The 10,176-nt window shown below is 48.3% G+C and overlaps 1 protein-coding gene across 1 annotated transcript; it reads right to left on the bottom strand.

The window, feature by feature from the left end:
- Positions 1-3,934: 3,934 nt before the first annotated feature.
- LOC138358706 (cerebellar degeneration-related antigen 1-like) lies at positions 3,935-4,336 on the bottom strand. Its single transcript, XM_069316863.1, has one exon. It carries the CDS (start codon positions 4,334-4,336, stop codon positions 3,935-3,937), a length of 402 nt encoding a protein of 133 aa, XP_069172964.1.
- Positions 4,337-10,176: the final 5,840 nt, after the last annotated feature.

Here is a 10,176-nt window from a genome sequence, read left to right as displayed (position 1 = left end):
CATTGTGCACCCTCTCCTCTTTGTACACCATCCCCTTATTGTACACCATCCTCTCATTGTACACCCTCCTCTCATTGTACACTATCCCTCATTGTACACCATCCCCTCATTGTACACCATCCACCCATTGTACACCATCCACCCATTGTACACCATCCTATCATTGTACACCCTCCTCTCATTGTACACTATCCCCTCATTGTACAGCATCCCCTCATTGTGCACCATCCCCTCATTGTACACCCTCTCATTGTACACCTACCCCTTCATTGTATACCCCCCTCCACCCCCTGTGGAGGGGGGGTATACAAACGCCTGTATTTGCCTGCAGTTCTCAGATAGCCGCAACAAAAGGGGAACCTTCCCCTCTTTCTCTGTTTGTTCGCCCCAGTGTTAAGGTTCCCCTCTAGCTGTTGCTGCAACCCTCTCTCTCCCCTTCCTCACCCCCCCTCCCAGCTCTCCCTCCCACGCTATTCCCACGCAAGGTCCCCTCCCACGTCTCATTCACCCTGGGAGAGACCATTCACCCTAATTGTCTCACCCTGGGAACGACCATCTACCCAAACTCCTTCATCCTAACAACGGGCACTCAACCCAACTCCTTCACCCTGGGAGCGACATTCACTCTTATTTCCTCACCCTGGGAGCAACATTTACTCTTATTTGCTCACCCTGGGAGCGCTATCCACCCAATTTCTACAGCCTAGGAGCGACCTTGCAGCTCAATTCTCCCATGCTCGCTAGATTCAGTCTCCCACGCTCGCTAGATTCAGTCTCCCACGCTCGCTAGATTCAGTCTCCCACGCTCGCTAGATTCAGTCTCCCACGCTCGCTAGATTCAGTCTCCCACGCTCGCTAGATTCACTCTCCCACGCTCGCTAGATTCAGTCTCCCACGCTCGCTAGATTCACTCTCCCACGCTCGCTAGATTCAGTCTCCCACGCTCGCTAGATTCAGTCTCCCACGCTCGCTAGATTCACTCTCCCACGCTCGCTAGATTCAGTCTCCCACGCTCGCTAGATTCAGTCTCCCACGCTCGCTAGATTCAGTCTCCCACGCTCCCTAGATTCAGTCTCCCACGCTCGCTAGATTCAGTCTCCCACGCTCCCTAGATTCAGTCTCCCACGCTCGCTTGATTCAGTCTCCCACGCTCGCTTGATTCAGTCTCCCACGCTCGCTAGATTCAGTCTCCCACGGCTGTTAAAAGGTGTTACCAAAAAATATAAGTTGATCAACGATTCATAATTCTAATTTCCTTCAGACTTTCTGAGAATTATTAATCATTCGTATGGTCGTAATCATCATGTTTGGGTCGTAATAATTAATTAATAATGATTCATTGTATCGGAAATTGAAATTGAAATAAGTTTATTGAGGTAAAATACACACAAAGGGATGAGGTAGCTCAAGCTATTCTCACCCCGTTCAGTACATCGTGTTAATACATACATAGACACACATCACAAACAATAAACGTATTACCAAACATTCTGAGAGATAAACGGGATAAACATTGTATCGGGGGAGAGGCAGCCAGTTTACACAATATATGTTAGGCCTGGTCAAGGACCGGGCCGCGGGGACGCTAAGCCCCGAAATCATCTCAAGATAACCCCACGCCCTCCTCTTGGGTGAGGTTCATGTCACCCAACACTACCGTTTACTTAGCAATAAGCCAGATGGTGGAAGCCCAAGAAGAAAAAAATATCTTTTTCACCAGACATTTTAGAATATAGCTGTGTATAGAATAGAGTGAATAGAATATAGCTGTGTATAGAATATAGCTCTGTGTGTATCAGAGAACAGCAGGTTTGTGTGTTCCATCAGGCAACAATAGCCAAGACTCTTCTTTAGAGCATAGTATTATGGCTCTTGTGGTGGGCGGTCCTGAGGGGCCGTGGCCTCAGCTAGTGTCTTGTGCTCTCAAAGAAACACCTGTCAAGACTGAGAGGACTCGAGCCTTTCTCCCAGCCCGCCTCAAAAAAACTTGTCCGCCAAGACTTGAGACATTTTGAAGCTAATGAAGCCTTTTGATACACGGCTTTCCTTTCATGTTTTGGTCAGTGAGTCGACCCGTGTCGTCGCCGCTCTCCAGGAACGGTGCAAGTTGGACTGGAGAATGTAATTTTGGGTCTTCGTGCACCAGGAAGAAGGAGGAGGCCTCCCTGGAAACACAAACCGAAACTGTCTCTATTTTCCGCTTGTTACAACTTGAAATAAAGTTGTTACATCTTGGCTTAACGTGTTTATGACGTATTAGAACGTTGTTACAACTTGCTATATTAGTTGTTATAACTGGTTAGGTGGTGTTAAAACTTGCTCGAACGTTGTACCAACGTCGTAGTTTCGGTGTGTGTTTGGTGGGCTGGTCGACGACCGGGCCGCGGGGACGCTAAGCCCCGGAAGCGCCTCAAGGAAGAAGCACCTCAAGGTAATCTACTTGTGTAAAGGAGGAAATGTATATGTTTTATTTCTCAGAATGTTTGTCAATACGTTTATTGTTTGTGATGTGTGTCTATGTATGTATTAACACGTTGTACTGAACGGGGTGAGAATAGCTTGACCTACCTCATCCCTTTGTGTGGATTTTACCTCAATAAACTTATTTCAATTTCAAGGTAATCACTTCATCAGCTAAGGCAAGGGGTTCCGGGCATTGTATAGGGTTCAGACACCGGGTGGTTCACTAGGTAGTGTTAACTCAGATGTAGAGATCGAGAAGGTTTTACCATGTAGCTTAGTCGATTAAGGCAGCGTCTGGGATTCTCTCGGATGTAGGTTCGAATCCTCGTCACGGCCCTTGTGGATTTGTTCACCGTAGAGGTTTTCTATGCTCCGATGATCCATTCTCTCTTTTAGTTAAAGCTAGAAATCTACGACATTCAAACACACTTGTGTTTTGTTCTGTCGAATCATTATTATTTTATCTCCATAACATGCCATGAATTAGAATCTGTTCCCTTTTCTATTTCACTTTGTCTCCCACTGTTCTTCCCTGTCTCTTTGTCTGTCTTCCTCTCTGCCATCTCCTAGCGTCTCGTGAACAAATCCTCAAGGGCCGTGACGAGGATTCGAACCTGCGTCCGGGAGCATCCCAGACACTGCCTTAATCGACTGAGATACGACAGGGTTAAAAGGATTGAAACCGAAGTTCTACTGAACTTACTGGATCCTGCAGTCTCTCAGAGACACAAACCAGGATTTTACACAACTCCCCCCTGCACCCGAGCTATGTCAATAGGCCGTTCTCCCTCTTCGCCCTTACATCATTACACACAGAGATCACACTAACGTGATGCATCAAATGAACATTTGTTTCTAGCGTCTTGTCCTTACTCGACCCGTTAACTGTTATTCACACAAGGGTCCTGTGGCCTGGGGTGTGATATTCTGACCATCAGGACCCCGCCACTCAACACCTTTCCTTATGAATCCTTCAACAGTTATTGGTACTTCCAGGAAAGCATGTCACCTAATCCACGCCTCCTAATGTAATCCTTGAGTCCACAGAATCCCTAAAATCGCTGTAATCTCCTGGCACGGGGCTTGACTCCCATCCGGAGGGGGCGAAATATCTCGACTGCTGAAGGTAAATATTTTGTGTGAAATCTTCGTGGTCATTAATTTTCTTTCGTTTAACCCTGTGTTTGGGTCTCGACAGAGGGGATTTATCAGAGGGGATTTGTTTTAGGGGATTTATCGCTGTGTGGAACGATTGTTTAGTGAGACCGGCAGTTCCCGGGACCTCCGGCGGGAAGAGGATTAAGTAGCCAAGCATTCAATCGTGTATTCAATCTTCTTCCTGGTTTGTATACAACACCTGAGAGTGACGTTGGTTCGACGTTGAGAAAACGTAATATCAACATTAATTTGACGTTGAATTGTCGTTGTTCTTGAATACGGCGCAACACTGAGCTCTTTATTGAGATTTATTTCACTTGGACCTTATGTTTCTTCTTTTTAATTCTGAAATAAATAGTATTGTGCATTTGTTGTGGGAAAGTTTGGTTGGATATAGTGTTATGGACTCATGTTCATCTTCAAGCATTAGATCAAAATCACCCATCAGACCAGCATCAACCATCAGACCAGCATCCTCCATCAGACTAGAATCACCCATCAGACAAGCATCAACCATCAGACCAGCATCCTCCATCAGACCAGCATCTTCTATCAGACCAGCATCCTCCATCAGACTAGAATCACCCATCAGACAAGCATCAACCATCAGACCAGCATCCTCCATCAGACCAGCATCTTCTATCAGACCAGCATCCTCCATCAGACTAGAATCACCCATCAGACAAGCATCAACCATCAGACCAGCATCCTCCATCAGATCAGTTAAACCATCTCCACGCCAAACAGGCACAGTTCCTCGTGGATGACAATGAGAAACTGTGCAATGAGACTTGCAATGCAACGACCCGTGAAACTCAACACCTCTTACCCTTCCTTCCCTTTTAGAGACCAAAAAATGAAGCCATCTCAAGAAATATTGGATTACCCTAATTCAGCTTCAAATCGTCCATCGGAGGCCCTTCGAAAGGTCACGCCTCGAGCCAATTGAAAACACCCCGAGACCTTCCCTTGCAGAAATGGGTCTTAACATAGGTCTGAGACAGTTAAATCCCCCACCAGACCAAGCCCAGCGTGGTTGCAAGGCGGTCAAGCACTTCACAGATCCAAGACATTGTGTTCCTTCCTGGCGGGTTGCCTCCTGTGTACACATTGCAAGAATGCAACGCAATCTCGCCCAAGACGATTCGGTATTGTAGCGTAAGATGCTGTTTTTTGTTTTGTTTTGTTTCCTCTGGTTGTTTTTGAGGTGGGAAGTGCAGTACAATGGTGCAACTAATGGGAACTGTGATGGTGCAAATAATGGGAGTAACATTCACGAACCTCGCCCCGGTTCCTGAACGTTACTCAAGTATTTGCCAGTTTTGCACATGCTACTGATGTTATCCTGTTAGGGTGTGCCTTAGGTGGGAGGCTTGAGGCTAAGTCCTGTATTGAGGTAGTGGGAAGGGATGGGAGGTGATGGGACGGATAGAGGCGGCAAGGTGACGCATGGAAAATGAAGGAAGGATGAGGAGGATAGGAAGATGAGGGAGATGAGGAATCTGGAAGAGAAATGAGAAAAGGCTATGGGTCTGGAAGATGCAATTTAGAAGGCATGGAAAGAAATGAGAGGAGGAGGAGCTTCCAGAGGAATAGGAAAGGGATAGAAGGATATCTTGAGATGATTTCGGGGCTTTAGTGTCCCCGCGGCCCGGTCCTCGACCAGGCCTCCACCCCCAGGAAGCAGCCCGTGATAGCTGACTAACACCCAGGTACCTATTTTACTGCAAGGTAACAGGGGCATAGGGTGAAAGAAACTCTGCCCATTGTTTCTCGCCGGCGCCTGGGATCGAACCCAGGACCACAGGATCACAAGTCCAGCGTGCTGTCCGCTCGACCAATGGGTAAAACAACGCTGATAAAGGGGGATAGAGTGAAGGGACAGGACGAGTGATGGGGACGGGGGAAGGGAATAGGACAGGGGACGCCATAGGGACCACAGGACAACGTGTTGTTGTCTAGCCATTGTTAGTGTCCTGATCTTCCATCCCCTGCAGGCCGGGGGAGCCATTGTTGTCTCACAGCCTCGTAGGGAATTACATTTTGCCTTTTTTCCTGCCTGATGAAGAACGCCTTTTCTGCAAATTCATTTACAGTGTATTATGAGGATAATAATTTCAACTATACGAGGAGCTTCGTTCGCCCAGGCTTCGCTGTTTCAGGAGTCTGTGAGAGTTTGTATGTGCATCTTTGTACTATATTAGTGGACATACTAAACTTGAATATTTTAAAATTCCATTTATGTATAATGACAAACAAATGGGAATACAGACTCAAAAATGAACGTACTCACACACGAATGTGTGACATTGACTCATAAATGAACGTACTTACACACGAATGAGTGCCATTGACTCACAAATGAACGTACTCACACATGAATGAGTGCCATTGACTTACAAATGAACGTACTCACACACGAATGAGTGCCATGGACTCACAAATGAACGTACTCACAAGTTCATACACATATACGGTGTTGACAGTGTTCGACGTGGGAGCGGGGTTTACCTGGGTCCTGAGACGGGTGTCGACGGGCCGGGACAGATAGACAGGGACTGACGTTGAAAACAGATGCGGAAAAACGACCAGATGAGGACAGGCTGAACATTGGGAATAATAATATTGGAGTGGAGGGTGCTTTGTGGTACCCCCTAATGTAGCGGTACAAGGTACGTCTAGTGCAGTGGTACGTGGAGCCATGGTACGTCTAGATAAGAGGTACTTGGTACGTCTAGTGCAGACGTACAGAGTACCTCTTGATCATGGATACAAATCATTTATTTAAATCCACTGATCAGTTAATGAAAGCGAAGCATCGATTTTAAAGAAAAACTCGGGATTTGATTTTAAAATTTACAGATAGCATCACATAAAAGCAATCAAGTGATCTATTATTGCTGGGTAATCGCACAAAATCTGCAATTATTGTATATTTTTTTAAGCCAAGCATGAGATAGAATGAGAGAGGAAAGACCTGTATGAGGTATTTCTCGACTCTCGACAAGAAAGACCTCCCACGACTGAGGTAGGAAAGACCTCCCACGACTGAGGGAGGAAAGACCTCTCACGACTGAGGTAGGAAAGACCTCCCACGACTGAGGTAGGAAAGACCTCTCACGACTGAGGTAGGAAAGACCTCCCACGACTGAGGTAGGAAAGACCTCCCACGACTGAGGTAGGAAAGACCTCTCACGACTGAGGGAGGAAAGACCTCTCACGACTGAGGTAGGAAAGACCTCTCACGACTGAGGTAGGAAAGACCTCCCACGACTGAGGTAGGAAAGACCTCTCACGACTGAGGGAGGAAAGACCTCTCACGACTGAGGTAGGAAAGACCTCTCACGACTGAGGTAGGAAAGACCTCCCACGACTGAGGTAGGAAAGACCTCTCACGACTGAGGTAGGAAAGACCTCTCACGACTGAGGTAGGAAAGACCTCCGACGACTGAGGTAGGAAAGACCTCTCACGACTGAGGTAGGAAAGACCTCTCACGACTGAGGTAGGAAAGACCTCTCACGACTGAGGTAGGAAAGACCTCCGACGACTGAGGTAGGAAAGACCTCTCACGACTGAGGTAGGAAAGACCTCTCACGACTGAGGTAGGAAAGACCTCTCACGACTGAGGTAGGAAAGACCTCTCACGACTGAGGTAGGAAAGACCTCCCACGACTGAGGTAGGAAAGACCTCCCACGACTGAGGTAGGAAAGACCTCCCACGACTGAGGTAGGAAAGATCTCCCACGACTGAGGTAGGAAAGACCTCTCACGACTGAGGGAGGAAAGACCTCTCACGACTGAGGTAGGAAAGACCTCTCACGACTGAGGTAGGAAAGACCTCTCACGACTGAGGTAGGAAAGACCTCTCACGACTGAGGTAGGAAAGACCTCTCACGACTGAGGTAGGAAAGACCTCTCACGACTGAGGGAGGAAAGACCTCTCACGACTGAGAGAGGAAAGACCTCTCACGACTGAGGTAGGAAAGACCTCTCACGACTGAGGTAGGAAAGACCTCTCACGACTGAGGTAGGAAAGACCTCTCACGACTGAGGTAGGAAAGACCTCTCACGACTGAGGGAGGAAAGACCTCCCACGACTGAGGTAGGAAAGACCTCTCACGACTGAGGTAGGAAAGACCTCCCACGACTGAGGTAGGAAAGACCTCTCACGACTGAGGTAGGAAAGACCTCCCACGACTGAGGTAGGAAAGACCTCTCACGACTGAGGTAGGAAAGACCTCTCACGACTGAGGTAGGAAAGACCTCCCACGACTGAGGGAGGAAAGACCTCTCACGACTGAGGGAGGAAAGACCTCCCACGACTGAGGGAGGAAAGACCTCTCACGACTGAGGTAGGAAAGACCTCTCACGACTGAGGTAGGAAAGACCTCCCACGACTGAGGTAGGAAAGACCTCTCACGACTGAGGTAGGAAAGACCTCCCACGACTGAGGGAGGAAAGACCTCTCACGACTGAGGTAGGAAAGACCTCCCACGACTGAGGTAGGAAAGACCTCCCACGACTGAGGGAGGAAAGACCTCTCACAGACGTGTGCTTAGGTGACTGTTGACTGGCATGACGGCTCACAGTCACATTTTGGGTGAAGCATTAGGGGAGATGGCGTCGCTAATGCACGAACACACTTCCTTCAACGGGAAGGATGGTATTGTGCTCTGTACGTGGGAGATGGGCTCCGTGTTCGTGAAGATGGGTGGTTTATTGTGCTCTGTACGTGGAAGATGGGCTCCGTGTTCCTGAAGATGGGTGGTTTATTGTGCTCTGTACGTGGGAGATGGGCTCCGTGTTCGTGAAGATGGGTGGTTTATTGGGCTCTGTACGTGGGAGATGGGCTCCGTGTTCCTGAAGATGGGTGGTTTATTGAGCTCTGTACGTGGAAGCCCAATAAACCACGTACAGAGCCCAATAGGCTCAGGAACCTGTACATCAATTTATAGGCTCGCAGGATCCTGTACATCATACTGTACAGGAACCAATAGGTTCCTGAGCCCAATAGGCTCAGGAACCTGTACATCAATTGATTGGCAGTTGAGAGGCGGGACCAAAGAGCCAGAGCTCAACCCCCGCAAGCACAACTAAGTAAGTACACACACACACAGCCCTAAGATGCCCGGGTTTGATTCCCGGTCGAGGCAGAAACATATGGGCAGTGTTCCTTTCACCTGATACACATGTTCACCTACCAATAAATAGCCACCTGGGAGACAGGCAGCTGCTACAGGGTGCACCCAGGGGGAACAGCGTGAAAGAGAAACCATGTAGTAGATATAAGAAAAATAGATCAGGAGTCAGTACATCAGACAACCGACGGTTAAAAAGGCGGGACCCAAGAGCTAAGAGCTCTAGCCGGGAGGTGGTGCACCCTGGAAACACAAACCGAAACTGTTTCTATTTTCTGCTTGTTACAACGTTGGAGAGCCGGTCGGAGAGCAAGGGAGCCGGTCGGCCGAGCGGACAGCACACTGGACTTATGATCCTGTGGTCCTGGGTTCGATCCCAGGCGCCGGCGAGAAACAACGGGCAGAATTTCTTTCACCCTATGCCCCTGTTACCTAGCAGTAAAATAGGTACCTGGGTGTTAGCCAGCTGTCACGGGCTGCTTCCTGGGGGTGGAGGCCTGGTCGAGGACCGGGCAGCGGGGACACTAAAAAGCCCCGAAATCATCTCAAGATAACCTCAAGATAACGTGTAATAAAGTTGTTACATCTTGGCTTAACGTGTTTTTGACGTATTAGAACGTTGTTACAACTTGCTATATTGGTTGTTATAACTGGTTAGGTGTTAAAATTTGTTCGAACGTTGCACCAACGTTGTAGTTGACCAGACCACACACTAGAAGTTGAAGGGACGACGACGTTTCGGCCCGTCCTGGACCATTCTCAAGTCGATTGTGGATCTCAAGTCGATCTCACAATCTCGATTGTGGATTCTCAAGTCGATCTCACAATCTCGATTGTGGATTCTCAAGTCGATCTCACAATCTCGATTGTGGATTCTCAAGTCGATCTCACAATCGACTTGAGAATGGTCCAGGACGGGCCGAAACGTCGTCGTCCCTTCACCTTCTAGTGTGTGGTCTGGTCAACATACTTCAGCCACGTTATTGTGACTCATCGCCTGCACCAACGTTGTAGTTTCGGTGTGTGTTTGGCGGGCATGGTTAGGAAGGTCTCCGTGGCTGCTACTGACGCGTTCCTTTACACACTGACGAAAAGGACGAAGTAGAAAAAGCCCTGTTGGTCTATATTTACGGAGTTGTGCTAACGCGGAGTGAAAACAAACTCGGTGGTAATTGCAGGTTTGTTACACCGGGGCCGTGTAGCTATCAGGTAGTTACGCGGTAGTTCGAGCGCGGGCAAAAAGCTGAGAGGTTACAGCGAGATGATGCGAGAAATAACGTACTTGCGACAATGTGGAGACAAGGTGCGTTTGTGTAGGGAAATTACAAAAACCTGCTTTCTCATCCTTGTGTGCGTGAGGCTACAGTTTCTGTAGCCGCTGTACTGAAGACCAGGAACACCTCGCATCTGATCTAC

Source organism: Procambarus clarkii, chromosome 85, assembly GCF_040958095.1.
Source record: "Procambarus clarkii isolate CNS0578487 chromosome 85, FALCON_Pclarkii_2.0, whole genome shotgun sequence".
Lineage (NCBI taxonomy): Eukaryota > Metazoa > Arthropoda > Malacostraca > Decapoda > Cambaridae > Procambarus > Procambarus clarkii.
This window is presented reverse-complemented; position numbering and strand designations above follow the sequence as displayed.